General features: G+C 38.5%; 2 protein-coding genes and 1 long non-coding RNA gene across 5 annotated transcripts in view; 1 reads left to right on the top strand and 2 right to left on the bottom strand.

Annotated features, from left to right (window-relative positions):
* Nucleotides 1–8,287, top strand: part of LOC116314590 (contactin-associated protein-like 3B) — an 11,349-nt gene extending 3,062 nt beyond the window's left edge. For both annotated transcript variants that reach the window (XR_005612757.1, XM_039610840.1), the window contains 2 exons: nucleotides 28–147; nucleotides 7,992–8,287. Coding sequence is in view for 1 of the 2 variants with exons in the window: in XM_039610840.1 (XP_039466774.1) it covers nucleotides 28–147; nucleotides 7,992–8,068 (197 nt within the window). In the remaining variant the exon portion in view is untranslated. The remainder of the gene's footprint in view (nucleotides 1–27; nucleotides 148–7,991) is intronic.
* Nucleotides 5,013–18,933, bottom strand: LOC120439784 (protein starmaker-like). Its single transcript, XM_039610839.1, has 2 exons — nucleotides 18,419–18,933; nucleotides 5,013–5,385 (listed from the first exon to the last, which is right to left on the bottom strand). The coding sequence occupies exons 1-2, from the start codon at nucleotides 18,926–18,928 to the stop codon at nucleotides 5,095–5,097; spliced, it is 801 nt and encodes a 266-aa protein (XP_039466773.1). The 5' UTR covers nucleotides 18,929–18,933; the 3' UTR covers nucleotides 5,013–5,094.
* Nucleotides 11,842–15,758, bottom strand: LOC120439785. 2 transcript variants are annotated; one of them, XR_005612759.1, is made up of 5 exons: nucleotides 15,494–15,758; nucleotides 15,363–15,413; nucleotides 12,612–12,664; nucleotides 12,335–12,530; nucleotides 11,842–11,997 (listed from the first exon to the last, which is right to left on the bottom strand). It is a non-coding gene; the product is annotated as an uncharacterized LOC120439785 (long non-coding RNA). The 2 variants fall into 2 exon arrangements; XR_005612758.1 differs by having other exon boundaries at nucleotides 15,363–15,754.

The raw sequence follows: 18,933 nt of genomic DNA, 5'->3' as shown, positions 1-18,933 counted from the left end.
TGTCTTTCTCTCTCTCTCTCTCCTCAGCAATATACGAGCAGTCCTGCAAGGCTTACAAACACAAAGGCAACGTTTCGGGTTATTATTACATTGATGTGGACAGCAGCGGACCCATCAAGCCACAGCTGTTATACTGCAACATGACAGGTAGCTGAGCTGATCCACACACATCAAAAGACACACGCGTCAACATGCCGGGTGCACAATCTCTTCCTCTCTCTCTTTCATCCTGCCTTATTCTCAGTCTTTCAGTTTTAACTGAAACTGAAGCACCCCATTAAAACTCTTGGACAAACCTTTTCTGGTGAAAAGACTCTGTGCCAAGACTGCGAGCAGCTTGGTTGATGTGTTGCTGCTGCTGTGCTGTTACTGCACCTGTGTAACATTTTTATCTTTGCTGTAGTTTTAAACAGGAAGTTTATGTTTCATCGCATGTCTAAATAAAGGACACGTCTGCTGAAATTCTGCACTTTTCTGACTTGCAATAAAAAAGATGATCAACGCCAATAATTAACCACCACCATGGTTAATTATTGGTGTTGATCGACTTGGTAGGAATGATGGGACTGACCTACAAACAGGTCAGTGTTTTGGAAGGTTACTAGAACATAACAAATTAAATTCATGTTCAGTTTTGGGTCCATTGTACTCACTGAATTTTGTCCGATTTCTTCCATATTTAGATAAAGGATTGTTTTCAAAAGAGACGGCAGGTTTTGGAGGAGTTCACATCCATAGCATGTGATTAGGGGCGTCCCACGTCTAAGTATCTCCTATTATTAAACAGAATTGATCTGATCTGGGAAGTTGATTGTATTTGATGAAATGTAGTGCCTATAATTTAAAACTCTGTATTGTGGTTTTACTTACAGTCCACCTTTTTGTGATGAAGTTTCAGGCAGAGGGACAGCCCCAGCTCACTACAACTAGCATGTGGAGACAAACTTTATGAAAATGTACAATCAGACCCTCTATTTGCATAAATCACATTTGACATTCCCCAACTCCCCCCAGATGTTTGGCTGGTCCATGCCACCAAACAGCAGCCATCATGAATTCAACTCTAGTCTTCAGCGCTGCTTTCAATGTAAACAACCCCAGATTTCACAGTGCAACTTTTGACAGAAAGTGGAGAGCCTTGCTAACTCCTAATGCTCCTTTAATCACAGATATTGTCAATGCTACCATCTATTGACCAATAATGGATCTGACAGCAATATTGTGTTTTAGCCAAGACACCATAAAGATGGCTGTATCTACTGTTACATCCCCCATTTCTGAAGTATCATTCTGAAGCCTGAAAATGAGGATTTCTGCCATTTTGGTTTTAAAAACAAAGATGTCAGAAATATGAGCATGGGTGGGTCTGACTGTCAAACCACATGTTCGTGGCTTTCAGGTAGATTTAAATCATCTGCGTTTTTACAGCATGAAAGCTGCATGCATGTTTTATACCGTCCCATTTTTTTCTGTAAATGTTAGAATGAAAAAGTCCCCTTTTTTAAATATATATATGTATTGTAAATGTTTCACAGTCTGTGCAATCAATGATTTTTCTGCCTCCATGTTTTCTTCTGCTTTCATTGAGTCTCTAACATAATAATCTGCAATATTTGATAATATGTTAAAAAGTACATGCATTTTTCAGAAGTCGTGAAATCTTCTTTAGCCTCTCATCACAGGTGGGTGTGTGCTTACTCCTGCAGACATCAGCCAGAGATTGTAAATTCTAGCTAGTATCAATAATTGGCTGAAGGCATATCAGGATTCTGTGCATTTTTAATACTAAATTCTAATTTTCTTCTCCTCTGTAAGAATAGGTGAACTAATATTCTAATCTACAATATTTGATCATGTTGATGAAAATCAGATTTGCTCTCTCTTAGTAAAGGAAAAACATGGGGTGAATTTTAGGCCTAATCTTAAAACCTGTGGATTTTAGAAATATTAGAATTTATTCAGATCTGGAGATACTGTAAATTAGATTCTATTAAGAACTCATGCTTGGAAATGAGAACATATCACACATTTTGTGTCACAGATTATTAGGCAGAGGACTCACTCGCAGGACTCTGAAGTTTAGAGAGAAGGTGAAGGTTCATTTACGATGTGGCACCAAGTGAGAATATATACATATATACAGTGAGACCAATAACACAGAGTTCCAGGGAGTGGAGGGGGTCCCAAGGAAGGTCCAAGGCGGGGGTACACACGCTCCTCTTCAACAATCCACAACTCACTCTGAATGTCCACTCCAAAATACTCACGCTCACTCACACACATCCACAGAAATCCAGATGGCAGGGAATCTAGAAGGCCTGTACACAGAGAAAAACAATGTTAGGAGGAAACTCTAGGGGATCACAAGGAATACTTTGAAAGGCTAGGCTACACTGACGCTAGGCAGTGTGACAATCAGCGAGGAAGCAGCCTCTCTTGCCATCTTAAGTAGTCTGCCAGGATCAGTGTGAATGAGCCACAGGTGTGTGTTCAGGGCGGGTTCAGAGGCGGGGAATCAAGGTCCAGTTCCGCCCTGGTGGGAGAGGCGAAGACGAAAAACACACACCACGACCTCTCCAGATCTTGAGAACCATGACATTTTCTATATAATATTAAGAGAAACTTTAAGAAAATAAAATAACTTTGTAATTGGTACGTATCACACTGAAGTGATGTAAATGTGTTTTGGTTTTTTTTGGTTTTTTCTAGTGCTGTCAGCGTTAATCTCGTTAAAATGACGTTAACACCATAACTGCATCAGCAAATCTCCGTTAGCGAGTTAATGCGGATCGCCCCGTGCGAGGCTGCACGGCGTCAACGTGTTAGCGCTGTGCAGCCCCATGCACGGGCGATCCGCGTCGTCATCATAGTATGAAATGGTTCATCTAAAGGACCTGACCTTTTCAAATAGCCCTCAACGGTAATCCTAGAAAAACCTCAAAGAATAACCTTACCTTCATCCTTTGAAGCCTTTCGTGAGAAAATAGTTCTGCAGCCCAAAACATTCAGTCCTGACTCATCATGATACAAGCAGATTTCTTCGGAGTTAGACAGCACAGTAGTTGAACATACCATTTTGCTGTAACATTTAGATGATAAACTCAAAGTATTTAAGCAGGCATGAATGACTTCCTGCCTGTCGTAGTTTCAGATATAGTGTTAGATTGGGTTGGCCACCTCTGGTGTATTATCATCACCTAATAGCTGAATGTACAATATCAATCCACGTTCACTCAGTTAATAATTTATTCATTAATCTCCACCTAAACGAGGTGCTACGTTTGTAGCATGGGCATGGTTTCGTTTTGAAAAGTCTGACATGGACCTTTTGTTTAATTTGAATTATGAAATATCTAAATGTTATTTTTACTTGATTCTAATCTGCTGCTGAGTCTCTTACACTGATGGGAATGCAAATAACAGAAAACATTTATGTTCCTCACATTGTTCAGTTGGGAAGCAGACATTGAATGCTTTCCACATATTGGCAGAAGTGTTGCTAATAATATAATCTAGTTTATCTTTGATGTTGTATTCGTCACATATAGCTTCAAATTTCTCACAGATTCTGTAAACAGTGTGTAATCTTTTGAAGTGGTCAAAGGCCAGCAGTTTGAATTTCAGCTGTATCCTCTCTGTCTCTTTAATTTTAAAACTAGCCAATTTAAAGTCTACAATTTGTTTTCTAGAAGCTTTTTCATACGATTTATCTTGGGGGTGCCTTATATGCATCCACAGGTGTGCCACCAATTTACTCAAATGGACTCTACTAACCTAGCAGAAGCTTCTTAAGCTCAGAATGGAATCGTCTGGAGTTTTCTTATTAATTAAAGACAGAATAAACTTAGTGTATATGTACTATATGATGAAAGTGATCAAAAATAGACAGTGCTTTCTCTCTTTATTGTGACATTTAACTAATTCAAAAGATACCAACAGCCTTCCATTTCGGTTTCTGGACACTTGTGCCGGGCAGTACAGCATGAATTGTCCACAGCAGAAAGCCATCACAAATGCATTATTAAGTGACTTGATTATTGGTTGCAACCTGCTCCTGTCTGTTGTGGAAAACAAGAGCAAATACAGCCCAGTATGTCTCAGAACAGTTACATCAAAAACAGAGAACCTGTTAAAAACTCAGTTGAGTGAGGCTGATCGTGTTTCAGTCACTGTGGACATTTGGTTGGACCAAAAGATGAGGGGTTTCCTTGGTATCACTGTGCACTGGATACAGAAAGAGACAGAGAGAATACAATAATTTTAATAATAATAATTTTATAGCCTATACGTTATCTTTAAAGTTCCAACCTTTCTAATGCCATTACAGTATAACTTTATGTTGTGGTCACATGACGGTACAGCATTGTCTCTGCATTTTCTACCCACAGTTTGAACTAAATAACAAATAACACGTGTATTTATTCAACTTACAGACAATGAAAACAAACAGAAATCAGAGTGTAAAATTTGAAGGCTTTTATTGATGTTAACTTTTTTTAAAGTTATTAAAAAGGAAACCCAAACAGACAAACCCCTCTGAGCAAGCACTAGGCGACAGTGGGGAAGAAAAACTCCTTTTAAGAGGGAGAAACTTCCGGCAGAACCAGGCTCAGTGAGGGACAGCCATCTGCATGCGACTGGTGAATGGGTTCCCAAAAGTCCATCAATTAAAAAGAGCCATTATAATTTTAAAACTAGCCAATTTAAAGTCTACAATTTGTTTTCTGGAAACATTTTCAGTCGATATCATGATGTTTCTTCTACATTACATCAACCTTGTTTTGTCTCCTGGTGCAACAAAACAGTCGGCCTATAAATGAGAAAAAAAGCGACGTATGCAACCTGGTTTCTTCGATAGTTTGGCTGCCTCCTCTATGAAAATGTCAACAATTTTATCGTCGAATCTTGGGATATCTGATTCCATGATTTCCAGAATTAATTCTGGATCTTTCCACCTTTACACAGGGCTTTGAAAATGACCTTGTGGAAGTTTTTAACTTCTTTAAGGGATTTTATCAATGTCACCCCTTATTTCAGCCCAAATTTTGTTGGTAAGCCTGTTGTAGATGGCAAAAATCCTTTCCGGACTGATGACTATGCCTGATTTTTTTTTACAAACTTTTCAACCAGCTGTTCCAAACAGATTTCCAATGAAAATCTGTATTTTTCCTCATCCTCGGAGTGTTCAGAGGCGCTTTGCGTGGAGTCACAGTCTTTTTCGTGTTCTTCCTGATCCTCTAAATTTTCACAGTCTTTTTCGTGTTCTTCCTGATTCTCTAAATTTTCACAGTCTTTTTCGTGTTCTTCCTGATCCTCTAAATTTTCACAGTCTTTTTCGTGTTCTTCCTGATCCTCTAAATTTTCACAGTCTTTTTCGTGTTCTTCCTGATCCTCTAAATTTTCACAGTCTTTTTCGTGTTCTTCCTGATCCTCTAAATTTTCAGTGCTGCTTTATGTGGAGTCACAGTCTTTATTGTCTATTGCAGTTCTGGGCTTGTCAGTTATTGTTTCGTGATTTCGTATGAAAGGGAATTGCCGGTTATTAATCAAGTCAAACTGATTATTCCTGACATCAATCATACCATTAGTGATATTGAGTGTTAAATTACCCACGTTGTGCATTGTTATGTGACTTGAGAGTTATTGCAAAACGTTTTTTTCTGAAAAGAAATAAGGCGCATAGTTTAGTTCTTCCATGACAACTGTGTTGGAAGTCTGCGACCAACATTCAAATTCATGAGCTGCCTCTGTTTTCTCTGGGGCCTCTGTTTTTGTGCTAGTGTACTTTTTCTTGGAGCTTTTTCTTTCTGGATTGTCCTTAATTTTTTACTGCCCATTGTAAAAGATTAATGTGTATTTATGTGCTGACAATTTGTTGTCCCTTTGTTAAAGCTGGCTTTCGAAAATCCATTGGTACAGGGGGTATTTATACCCTCGGTTTTAAACTGAAATCCTTTTAAGTCAGTGACGTACTTGATGTCTTTGAACTTAGCTCCGCCCACTTCGGGTAAAACGGAAGCGTTGCTTAGCAACCGGTGCACGCGCCTCTGGCTGAATCCGTTCGAGCAATGACTGTAAAAAAACATGGACGACGCGACAGCTCCCAAAAAGGAAGCCAAAACGTCTCTATCGCCCCTGGTGTCTGGCTGCAGTATAGGTCATAAACCCCGCCTCCTCCATGTTATCGGATGGGACTGGTGTCAGACTAAAATAAATTTATTCTCCTCAGGTAATTTTTTCCAAAGATTCTTTCTTTTGTTTTCAATAGTTCTCATCATGCTGATTGATGTCCAAGGGTCTCCTCTCCCATATGATGTTAAATTGGGGTGAAACGTCATCATAACACTGGCAGCTGCAGTCACGGAGAAACTTGCGTATCTCTGTTCGGGAATAGCAGATAGAGCATAGGCTCTGAGAACGTTTACGTTACTGAAAACACTGACGGACTGTAACCTGACAGCCTGAGGTGCTCTTCAGTAAACTGGACTACCCGACAGAAGGACCCGAGGCCCGCTGCACTTTTTCGGTAAATTAAACGTGTTTGTAAGCTAATCCGTAACTACCGTCCTTAGCTGGGTCCTGAGACCTAGCTAGCTAAAATGAGCACTTTCGGCTGTCGGGGTTCGTTTAGCTAATCTGTGCAGGTGAATGAATTTACCCTGACTAAAGAAATCAAGAGAAACGCCCCGGGCTACTCAGTCACTAATTACTGTTACTGTACTTTTATGACAAGTATTATACTGTAAAAGCAACAGGCTGCACCCTGCTTCAGCTCCTGTGCAGAGCTGAATATTAACCCTTTAGAGCCGAGCGTAGCGCCCCCGCTACAATTTGCGTATCTATTTTTAAATCCCTGTATCACTGCAACCACGTAAGCTAGCGCAATAATTTTTTTTGCATATGAAACCGGATAAGTTGTACTTACATCTTATGCCATCAGCTTGTCCTAGGTCACGGTTTTCTTCCACATATAGCTTTGCAAAAACTGCATAAAAAGCGCTTGCAGCAACAAAAACATAATACTCCAGAAACACGCTTTGCCGATCCGATCAGCTGTTCATAACACTTCCTACGTTGGAATAGACGTCAGCGCGAACTTTCGCATGTCCGCCATTACCTGACCGAAACCGGAAGTGACGTCATTTCGCGGAAATGTAGTTTTTTTTTACTGTCAGGGCCTCAGAGCCTATACTGGTGTTTTTAAAAGTTATCTTTGACTTTATGACTTTCTGTGTCGTTTCTGGGATGCTTAGAACTCAAATTGCACTGCTGGAAATGGTTTATTTTGATGCATATGCTGCTTTTTTGCAAATTTGCACTATAATATTTATTTTCGTTTTTCCTGCAGTATATAAAAATTGGTGTATTTCAAAAGTAAAACTATGAAGACACTTCAAATAAATTTCCTGTGGTGGGAAACTAGTTTGTGCAACTTTTTTGTATTTACAGTTTTGAGGGATAAGCCTCTTAAATTTCTCTAACTAGAAATATATGTTAAAAAAACAAAAACGATTTTAAATTTTTTTTGTAGTTTATTGCACTTTTTGCAATTTATGTAATTACTATGCACTTAATGCATACATATTATTAAAATTTGGGCTGTAATGGTTGTATTGATGTATATCAACTTGAAATGCTCCCAAAATTGGCACTACAGCATGTAAAAATATAATATAAGCTCTTATGGACTTGGTTCTATGGTAGGTCTTAAAGGGTTAAATATGTGCAAACAGCAGCATGTTTTCAGTCTCTTGCCACATCTGTAAAGACAGTAACATTTTTTTTTTTTTTAAAAAGCTTGTACTTCAGTAACTCCTCATTAATCAGTAACTATGGATTAAAGTACTGTAGTGTACTGTAATACTGAAAAAATGTAAGAGAAGAACTCAGATCCTGAGTGTGTGAGAACAGAGAAAGATCAGCTTTATTTCAGTTTTGAGGGATACAATTTATATTTGAGTTTGATGGTTCTGTTCTCTTTGTGATTACAGGAGCTGCCCTCAGATTCAGACCTCAGCACCACCCAGTGACAGCAGACAGATCATCCAACATGTTAACTGAAAAATGAACTGATGAAAACAGTACAAAGGTTAAAGTACCACATGTGCTGTAGTGAAAGCTGCAGCTGTTTTATTGATAAAGACAAAAAGGAGTAATCACCCATGTAACTGTGTCACTATATATCAGCATTAACAGGACCACAGTTTGGTGTTTCACAAAGCTGCTGATCTCAGACCTGCACAGCTTCTGTTTTAAACACTTGATGTACTCAGCTGCATGAAGAGCATATGAGATTTTCTCTAACACAATTAAATAAAACCTGATGAAGGTCAAAGGTCGTCACTTGTATGTTGAACTACAAACTTATGATCTGGAATTCTTTCACAGTTTTTTGCAGATAGTGTGTTATTTACCATAAAATGATTCAGAGTTATTCATACCACAGTAACCAGAGAGGATCATATGTTTTTAAATATATAACTTTCTACAGGACTGAATATAATATCTTTATATAAAGTCCGGAGCCTCTGGGGAGTATCCGAGTATTTATAACATTACACAAACCTAAGGTCTCCATCACAGTGTTCATGAACTGCTGGGTTTATCCATCTCCTGGATCGGGCCTTCGGAGGAGTGCTGAAGATTTCCTGTGAGGGAGCTGCTGGTGAAGATCATGAGTCCTGCTTGATCAATGCGATGAGCTTCAGTCTTCCTGGTGTTTCTTAAATGATGCCTCTTTCAGTGGGTCAACAGAACTTATCCTTATCCTTGTTTCCTATATAAGATAACTCTTTATTGTCATTGCACAGTCATACATAGTACAATAGTACAATGAAATTGGAAAACTGTCCTACATTGGCACTACATATAACACAACACGACACGATCACGACACATCACAACGCATACACAAACAACACAACACAGTATAATAACTTAGTAATACAAAAGAATAAGTGTATTGTATTGCACACTGTTATTATTGCACATTAATTATTATTTAACTTTGTTATAAATATAAATATTATTATTGTTACTGTTTTTACCATTGTTACCTCCCCTCCCAAAAAGTCCAGGCAGGTAGCCAGTCAGGTCAGCTATTTGCATTGATTAGGGCTATTGCCTTGTTGTAAAAGCTGTCCTTTAGTCTATTTGTTCGGGACCTCAGCAGCCTGAACCTCCTGCCAGACGGCAGCAGCTTAAACACCCGGTGTCCTGGGTGTGTACAATCCCGTAGGATGCTGCGGCCCTCTTGAGACAGCGAGTGCTGTACAGGTCCTTCAGGGAGGGAAGAGGATGTCCAATGATTTTTTGGGCCATATTGATGACCCTCTGGAGTGCCTTTCTGTGTGCTGTGGTGCAGCTGGAGAACCACACGCCGATGCAATATGTCAGCACACTTTCAATGGAGCAGTGGTAGAAGATGGTCAGCAGCTCCTTCTTCAGGTCCATTTTTCTGAGGATTCTCAGAAAGTGGAGACGCTGTTGGGCCTTCTTTAAAACCGCAGAGATGTTAGAGCTCCATTGGAGGTCTGTGTCTATGTTCACACCAGAAACTTGAAACTGGAGACCCTTTCCACACACTATATGTGATGAATGAGCTACAGTGCTATCTTAATGTAATATAAAAACAAAACAGCTGTAATAAGGTATACAATCCTTACTTTGTTGACTGAATATATTATATAAATAATACCCTGGCAATATGAAATGTATATGTAACCAATTTTGTTGAATCATGTCTTTCAGTTTTTATTCAGTTAGATTTTTCTGTTTTTTTTGTGTTAGTTATCGTCTCTCTTTTCTTGTCTATGCGTGGAGCTGTTTGCACATTGTTGGGAAGGATAATACTAAATACTGGGGGCTGCTAATAGTTAATAAAACTTGAACTTTCCATTATAATTTCACTTTATTCTAATATATATATATTAGAATAATATATCCCAAATACTTAGCAATAGAAGGTACTAGATAATAAGATAATTCATTATTATTTGCTTTTATAAATTAAAATTATCTAAAAGATTTTTTCCCCCTTTTTAATTTTATGTCTTTATATGAGAGTTGACTGGAGCTGTTTTTGCAGTGTTTTCAATACAGTAATGACCAGTCAGACTGTACTGGTGTTTTTTAAACTAGAAATAGAAAACCTTAGAGATGTTCCAGAGATGTAGTAAAGGAGGACATAAGAGGGGACATGAGTATGTGACACTGGAAGTGAGCAGCCCAAAGAAGATGATGACCACCCACCCAAGGCTAGAAGGGTAGTGGTCATTGCTGAAACCATTGCCCAAGTGAGAGAAAGCAATTCACTCCGAATCTAATGGGTTCTGCTTTTGCACATACTTCCCCTATGTTTAATTAATTTCAGCATGGTAGGTTTTATGTAATATTGCAGAAAGAAAAAGCACATCACCAAAAATTGTAAGGCCGTCTGTTTTGTAAAGTATAATAGAAATAAAGGGGAAAAAAACCAAAAAACCCCCAAAACAGTCCAAGCTAGATTTCAGTCATTTATTCAAAATATTTCCATGACAACTATTGGACAGAAATTACATTAGTGCATATTCAAGGTTATTTTATAAAGGATCTCAGATACATATTGCTCTCATTCAGATTTTTCCAGTATTCAGAGTGATTAGGGTTACACACTAGTGAAGATTAGAAAGAAAATCCTCTCCCTGAGAGAACTAAAAATACAACCCAGTACACACACCACTTTTGTCATCATCATATGGCCAAAGAAAAACAACATAAAACAAAACAACCCCCCCCCCCCAAAAAAAAAAAAAAATTCTGTAGTTTAGTTTAAGACAGAGAAGAAGTGAAAGTCTATGGCTCAGAACAAAATGCAAAATCCAAGAAATGGTTTCGGTTCCTCTTGAAAAATTAAACTGAAATGTAAGCTTACAATTTATTCATTTACAGGGGTAAATTCAAATTTTGAGTGCAGAGAGAGTGCAACGTACCTTTTCTGAAATTAAAACTCCTTTAAGCACGAGTGAACACAAAGACTCAATACAAAAGTTAAATACCAAACAATAAATTAGGTTCATAAATTAATAAAAACATCTTGAAGCAACAGCTGTAATAACATAAATAAAGAAAACTGAGCTGCTCATCATTCACAAAGACCCCCGGGCCCCCGGAAAAAAAAAAAATAGCTACTGTGTTTTATTCCAGTGTTGCAATATCTAGGCTCAACTTCACTATCCTCTGTCCATCAATGTTCGGCAGCATCTCACTCCAGAAGAGAAAGGGGAATAAAGTTTCACAGCCTGCATAACCTGACACAGTGTTTCCTACAAGTCACACACAGAAAAGGCTGCCTGTGCGTGTCATTAAAACCCACATGGACATTAGGTTGTCTGCTCTAAGATAAAGATGTGTGGACGTTGGGTTTGAGGACCATTCAGTAGCTTGCAGGAGGTTCATTAACCTCTGAAAAGTAATGTCAATGCCAGTATCACTACCAGTATTTCCCATCTAAAGACTGTACACACATTGTTTTCATGTAAACAGATGCATTTTCCTTTCCACACACACTCAGACCTAATTTACAAATCAGTCATCAACCAACATTTCTGAAAAGTCTGAGGACATTTAATGAAATTACGTACCAAACTATTGCTGTCATCGAAGACGTGTTTTCATTCCCTTAGCATTCAAAAACAAAAAAACAACAAACAAAAAAAACTATGTTGGGATTTTTTTTTTAAGTCCCTTTCCCTGCCTTGTTTTCACATTATTAGTCCTTATACACAGTTTGCTGACCGTGGCCTCTTTCATCATGCATTATGTGTCTCCTTACGTGGATCCGTCGTACTCGTCTATCCCTCCCACGGCACCCTCTTCCTCTGACTGACCAGTTCCCAGCGATGAACCGGAGCCTCTTGAATCTAAAAGGTGCAAGCCTCCTGGTCCAGATCCTCTGTTGTTCTCATAGATGAGGATATTGAGGGTTTCTTCGAATATTCGGGCTTCGGGAAACTCAACCTAGAAGCACAGGTGTTTGGGAAAGGGAAAGGTCGCTGAATATTTATTTGCTGTGTACAGCAACCTGAAAATGTGCTTATTTGTAATAAGTATATGTTCAGGGCATAAGCCCAATACTGGTACAGGAATAAGTTTAAAAATCATAATTGCACATCACTTTCAATTAGCCACATGCTTCCTGCCTCTTAATGTAGAAAGCTCAATAAATGACTCCAGTGGGAGGGTTTTCTCTTTGGATTTACTGTAGGTTAATTAAAAGGCTGCCATCATTACCAGTGTAAGTGTATTTCTCAAAAATGTTGAACAAATGCTTTAATATTTATTAAACAATGCTTACTTTGGTCTGCTTCTTCTCTGTAGCATAGACAATGGAAGTGCAGCACACTTCAGCAATCTTGCGGCCTTCGCCATAAAAAGACCAGCAGCAGATCTCATCCCCCAGCACGTCTTTGACAAACAGGACGCGGCCATTAAATCGCAGGACGAGTTTGTCAAACAGTTCAATGTTCTTCAGCAGGTTATCGTCAGAGTTGCTGGTCACAGTAGAGCAAGAAAAAGTAAGCATCTATGAACTTTGTGGATTCATTATCATTTTACAAATCCAAAGATCTTACCTGGTGTATGAGTATTTGTTGTTTCCTCTGTTGTTCTGCAACTTTACTACTGGCTGTAAGAGCAAGAAAGAGCAACATTAATAAGAGGGTACGTTTAATATAACCTAAAACGAGACAAACACTTAAACTGTTTCTTTCCAGTTAACAGTAAGTGAGGAGCCTTAAACCAAATGGGTCAGTTAAGTAGAAAACACACTGCTGGTGAACAACACAATAAAAACAAAAATAAAATTGCAAGCATCTAGTGCTACACTATTAATTTCCTACAAACGTGTTGAGAAAGTTTCTGGACACAGAAACGCTTTAGGGCTTTATTTTGAAATGCACAAGGAAAATGCTGAGTTTCTGTTGACAGGGTAATGCTGTAATTTGTGAAATGGGAACCACACTCTTTACACAGATGTTTTAAGAAAAACAGGTCTGTCTGTAATATACAGGGAGTGCAGAATTATTAGGCAAGTTGTATTTTTGAGGAATAATTTTATTATTGAACAACAACCATTTTCTCAATGAACCCAAAAAACTCATTAATAGCAAAGCTGAATGTTTTTGGAAGTAGTTTTTAGTTTGTTTTTAGTTTTAGCTATTTTAGGGGGGGATATCTGTGTGTGCAGGTGACTATTACTGTGCATAATTATTAGGCAACTTAACAAAAACAAATATATACCCATTTCAATTATTTATTTTACCAGTGAAACCAATATAACATCTCCACATTCACAAATATACATTTCTGACATTCAAAACAAAACAAAAACAAATCAGCGACCAATATAGCCACCTTTCATTGCAAGGACACTCAAAAGCCTGCCATCCATGGATCCTGTCAGTGTTTTGATCTGTTCACCATCAACATTGCGTGCAGCAGCAACCACAGCCTCCCAGACACTGTTCAGAGAGGTGTACTGTTTTCCCTCCTTGTAAATCTCACATTTGATGATGGACCACAGGTTCTCAATGGGGTTCAGATCAGGTGAACAAGGAGGCCATGTCATTAGTTTTTCACCACCATGGTTAATTATTGGCGTTGATCGACTTGGTAGGAATGATGGGACTGACCTACAAACAGGTCAGTGTTTTGGAAGGTTACTAGAACATAACAAATTAAATTCATGTTCAGTTTTGGGTCCATTGTACTCACTGAATTTTGTCCGATTTCTTCCATATTTAGATAAAGGATTGTTTTAAAAAGAGACGGCAGGTTTTGGAGGAGTTCACATCCATGGCACGTGATTAGGGGCGTCCCACGTCTAAGTATCTCCTATTATTAAACAGAATTGATCTGATCTGGGAAGTTGATTGTATTTGATGAAATGTAGTGCCTATAATTTAAAACTCTGTATTGTGGTTTTACTTACAGTCCACCTTTTTGTGCTGAAGTTTCAGGCAGAGGGACAGCCCCAGCTCACTACAACTAGCACGTGGAGACAAACTTTATGAAAATGTACAATCAGACCCTCTATTTGCATAAATCACATTTGACATTCCCCAACTCCCCCCAGATGTTTGGCTGGTCCATGCCACCAAACAGCAGCCATCATGAATTCAACTCTAGTCTTCAGCGCTGCTTTCAATGTAAACAACCCCAGATTTCACAGTGCAACTTTTGACAGAAAGTGGAGAGCCTTGCTAACTCCTAATGCTCCTTTAATCACAGATATTGTCAATGCTGCCATCTATTGACCAATAATGGATCTGACAGCAATATTGTGTTTTAGCCAAGACACCATAAAATGGCTGTATCTACTGTTACATCCCCATTTCTGAAGTATCATTCTGAAGCCTGAAAATGAGGATTTCTGCCATTTTGGTTTCAAAAACAAAGATGTCAGTAATATGAGCACGGGTGGGTCTGACTGTCAAACCACATGTTCGTGGCTTTCAGGTAGATTTAAATCATCTGCGTTTTTACAGCATGAAAGCTGCATGCATGTTTAATACCATCCCATTTTTTTCTGGAAATGTTAGAATGAATGAAAGTCCCCTTTTTAAATATATATGTGTATTGTAAATGTTTCACAGTCTGTGCAATCAATGATTTTTCTGCCTCCATGTTTTCTTCTGCTTTCATTGAGTCTCTAACATAATAATCTGCAATATTTGATAGTATGTTAAAAGTACATGCATTTTTCAGAAGTCGTGAAATCTTCTTTAGCACATCACAGGTGGGTGTGTGCTTACTCCTGCAGACATCAGCCAGAGATTGTAAATTCTAGCTAGTATCAATAATTGGCTGAAGGCATATCAGGATTCTGTGCATTTTAATACTAAATTCTAATTTTCTTCTCCTCTGTAAGAATAGGTGAACTAATATTCTAATCTACAATATTTGATCATGTTGATGAAAATCAGATTTGCTCTCTCTTAGTAAAGGAAAAACATGGGGTGAATTTTAGGCCTAATCTTAAAACCTGTGGATTTTAGAAATATTAGAATTTATTCAGATCTGGAGATACTGTAAATTAGATTCTATTAAGAACTCATGCTTGGAAATGAGAACATATCACACATTTTGTGTCACAGATTATTAGGCAGAGGACTCACTCGCAGGGACTCTGAAGTTTAGAGAGAAGGTGAAGGTTCATTTACGATGTGGCACCAAGTGAGAATATATACATATATACAGTGAGACCGATAACACAGAGTTCCAGGGAGTGGAGGGGGTCCCAGGGAAGGTCCAAGGCGGGGGTACACACGCCCTCTTCAACTTAATCCACAACTCACTCTGAATGTCCACTCCAAAATACTCACGCTCACTCACACACATCCACAGAACTCCAGATGGCAGGGAATCTAGAAGGCCTGTACACAGAGAAAAACAATGTTAGGAGGAAACTCTAGGGGATCACAAGGAATACTTTGAAAGGCTAGGCTACACTGACGCTAGGCAGTGTGACAATCAGCGAGGAAGCAGCCTCTCTTGCCATCTTAAGTAGTCTGCCAGGATCAGTGTGAATGAGCCACAGGTGTGTGTTCAGGGCGGGTTCAGAGGCGGGGAATCAAGGTCCAGTTCCGCCCTGGTGGGAGAGGCGAAGACGAAAAACACACACCACGACCTCTCCAGATCTTGAGAACCATGACATTTTCTATATAATATTAAGAGAAACTTTAAGAAAATAAAATAACTTTGTAATTGGTACGTATCACACTGAAGTGATGTAAATGTGTTTTGGTTTTTTTGGTTTTTCTAGTGCTGTCAGCGTTAATCTCGTTAAAATGACGTTAACACCATAACTGCATCAGCAAATCTCCGTTAGCGAGTTAATGCGGATCGCCCGTCACGAGGGCTGCACGGCGTCAACGTGTTAGCGCTGTGCAGCCCCATGCACGGGGCGATCCGCGTCGTCGTCATAGTATGAAATGGTTCATCTAAAGGACCTGACCTTTTCAAATAGCCCTCAACGGTAATCCTAGAAAAACCTCAAAGAATAACCTTACCTTCATCCTTTGAAGCCTTTCGTGAGAAAATAGTTCTGCAGCCCAAAACATTCAGTCCTGACTCATCATGATACAAGCAGATTTCTTCGAGTTAGACAGCACAGTAGTTGAACATACCATTTTGCTGTAACATTTAGATGATAAACTCAAAGTATTTAAGCAGGCATGAATGACTTCCTGCCTGTCGTAGTTTCAGATATAGTGTTAGATTGGGTGGGCCACCTCTGGTGTATTATCATCACCTAATAGCTGAATGTACAATATCAATCCACGTTCACTCAGTTAATAATTTATTCATTAATCTCCACCTAAACGAGGTGCTACGTTTGTAGCATGGGCATGGTTTCGTTTTGAAAAGTCTGACATGGACCTTTTGTTTAATTTGAATTATGAAATATCTAAATGTTATTTTTACTTGATTCTAATCTGCTGCTGAGTCTCTTACACTGATGGGAATGCAAATAACAGAAAACATTTATGTTCCTCACATTGTTCAGTTGGGAAGCAGACATTGAATGCTTTCCACATATTGGCAGAAGTGTTGCTAATAATATAATCTAGTTTATCTTTGATGTTGTATTCGTCACATATAGCTTCAAATTTCTCACAGATTCTGTAACCAGTGTGTAATCTTTTGAAGTGGTCAAAGGCCAGCAGTTTGAATTTCAGCTGTATCCTCTCTGTCTCTTTAATTTTAAAACTAGCCAATTTAAAGTCTACAATTTGTTTTCTAGAAGCTTTTTCATACGATTTATCTTGGGGTGCCTTATATGCATCCACAGGTGTGCCACCAATTTACTCAAATGGACTCTACTAACCTAGCAGAAGCTTCTTAAGCTCAGAATGGAATCGTCTGGAGTTTTCTTATTAATTAAAGACAGAATAAACTTAGTGTACATGTACTATATGATGAAAGTGATCAAAAATAGACAGTGCTTTCTCTCTTTATTGTGACATTTAACTAATTCAAAAGATACCAACAGCCTTCCATTTCGGTTTCTGGACACTTGTGCCGGGCAGTACAGCATGAATTGTCCACAGCAGAAAGCCATCACAAATGCATTATTAAGTGACTTGATTATTGGTTGCAACCTGCTCCTGTCTGTTGTGGAAAACAAGAGCAAATACAGCCCAGTATGTCTCAGAACAGTTACATCAAAAACAGAGAACCTGTTAAAAACTCAGTTGAGTGAGGCTGATCGTGTTTCAGTCACTGTGGACATTTGGTTGGACCAAAAGATGAAGGGTTTCCTTGGTATCACTGTGCACTGGATACAGAAAGAGACAGAGAGAATACAATAATTTTAATAATAATAATTTTATAGCCTATACGTTATCTTTAAAGTTCCAACCTTTCTAATGCCATTACAGTATAACTTTATGTTGTGGTCACATGACGGTACAGCATTGTCTCTGCATTTTCTACCCACAGTTTGAACTAAATAACAAATAACACGTGTATTTATTCAACTTACAGACAATGAAAACAAACAGAAATCAGAGTGTAAAATTTGAAGGCTTTTATTGATGTTAACTTTTTTTAAAGTTATTAAAAAGGAAACCCAAACAGACAAACCCCTCTGAGCAAGCACTAGGCGACAGTGGGAAGAAAAACTCCTTTAAGAGGGAGAAACTTCCGGCAGAACCAGGCTCAGTGAGGGGACAGCCATCTGCCATGACTGGTGAATGGGTTCCCAAAAGTCCATCAATTAAAAAGAGCCATTATAATTTTAAAACTAGCCAATTTAAAGTCTACAATTTGTTTTCTGGAAACATTTTCAGTCGATATCATGATGTTTCTTCTACATTACATCAACCTTGTTTTGTCTCCTGGTGCAACAAAACAGTCGGCCTATAAATGAGAAAAAAACGTATGCAACCTGGTTTCTTCGATAGTTTGGCTGCCTCCTCTATGAAAATGTCAACAATTTTATCGTCGAATCTTGGGATATCTGATTCCATGATTTCCAGAATTAATTCTGGATCTTTCCACCTTTACACAGGGCTTTGAAAATGACCTTGTGGAAGTTTTTTAACTTCTTTAAGGGATTTTATCAATGTCACCCTTATTTCAGCCCAAATTTTGTTGGTAAGCCTGTTGTAGATGGCAAAAATCTTTCCGGACTGATGACTATGCCTGATTTTTTACAAACTTTTCAACCAGCTGTTCCAAACAGATTTCCAATGAAAATCTGTATTTTCCTCATCCTCGGAGTGTTCAGAGGCGCTTTGCGTGGAGTCACAGTTTTTTTCGTGTTCTTCCTCCACAGAAAGCACCTCTGAGTTTTCAGAGGTGCTTTGCGTGAGTCACAGTCTTTTTCGTGTTCTTCCTGATCCTCTAAATTTTCACAGTCTTTTTCGTGTTCTTCCTGATTCTCTAAATTTTCACAGTCTTTTTCGTGTTCTTCCTGATCCTCTAAATTTTCACAGTCTTTTTCGTGTTCTTCCTGATCCTTTAAATTTTCACAGTCTTTTTCGTGTTCTTCCTGATCCTCTAAATTTTCACAGTCTTTTTCGTGTTCTTCCTGATCCTTTAAATTTTCACAGTCTTTTTCGTGTTCTTCCTGATCCTCTAAATTTTCACAGTCTTTTTCGTGTTCTTCCTGATCCTTTAAATTTTCACAGTCTTTTTCGTGTTCTTCCTGATCCTCTAAATTTTCACAGTCTTTTTCGTGTTCTTCCTGATCCTCTAAATTTTCAGTGCTGCTTTGCGTGGAGTCACAGTCTTTATTGTCTATTGCAGTTCTGGGCTTGTCAGTTATTGTTTCGTGATTTCGTATGAAAGGGAATTGCCGGTTATTAATCAAGTCAAACTGATTATTCCTGACATCAATCATACCATTAGTGATATTGAGTGTTAAATTACCCACGTTGTGCATTGTTA

This window comes from Oreochromis aureus, linkage group 4 (genome assembly GCF_013358895.1).
Source record: "Oreochromis aureus strain Israel breed Guangdong linkage group 4, ZZ_aureus, whole genome shotgun sequence".
Taxonomy (NCBI): Eukaryota; Metazoa; Chordata; class Actinopteri; order Cichliformes; family Cichlidae; genus Oreochromis; species Oreochromis aureus.
Note: the sequence above shows the minus strand (reverse complement) of the source record. Positions and strands in the feature narration are given on the sequence as shown.

Coding starts and splice junctions, on each gene's coding strand:
- LOC120439784 (XM_039610839.1), bottom strand. CDS start 18,928: ATGCACAACGTGGGTAATTTAACACTCAATATCACTAATGGTATGATT. Junction 5,386..18,418: donor GTGAAAATTTAGAGAATCAG/GAAGAACACGAA, acceptor TTAGAGGATCAG/GAAGAACACGAAAAAGACTG.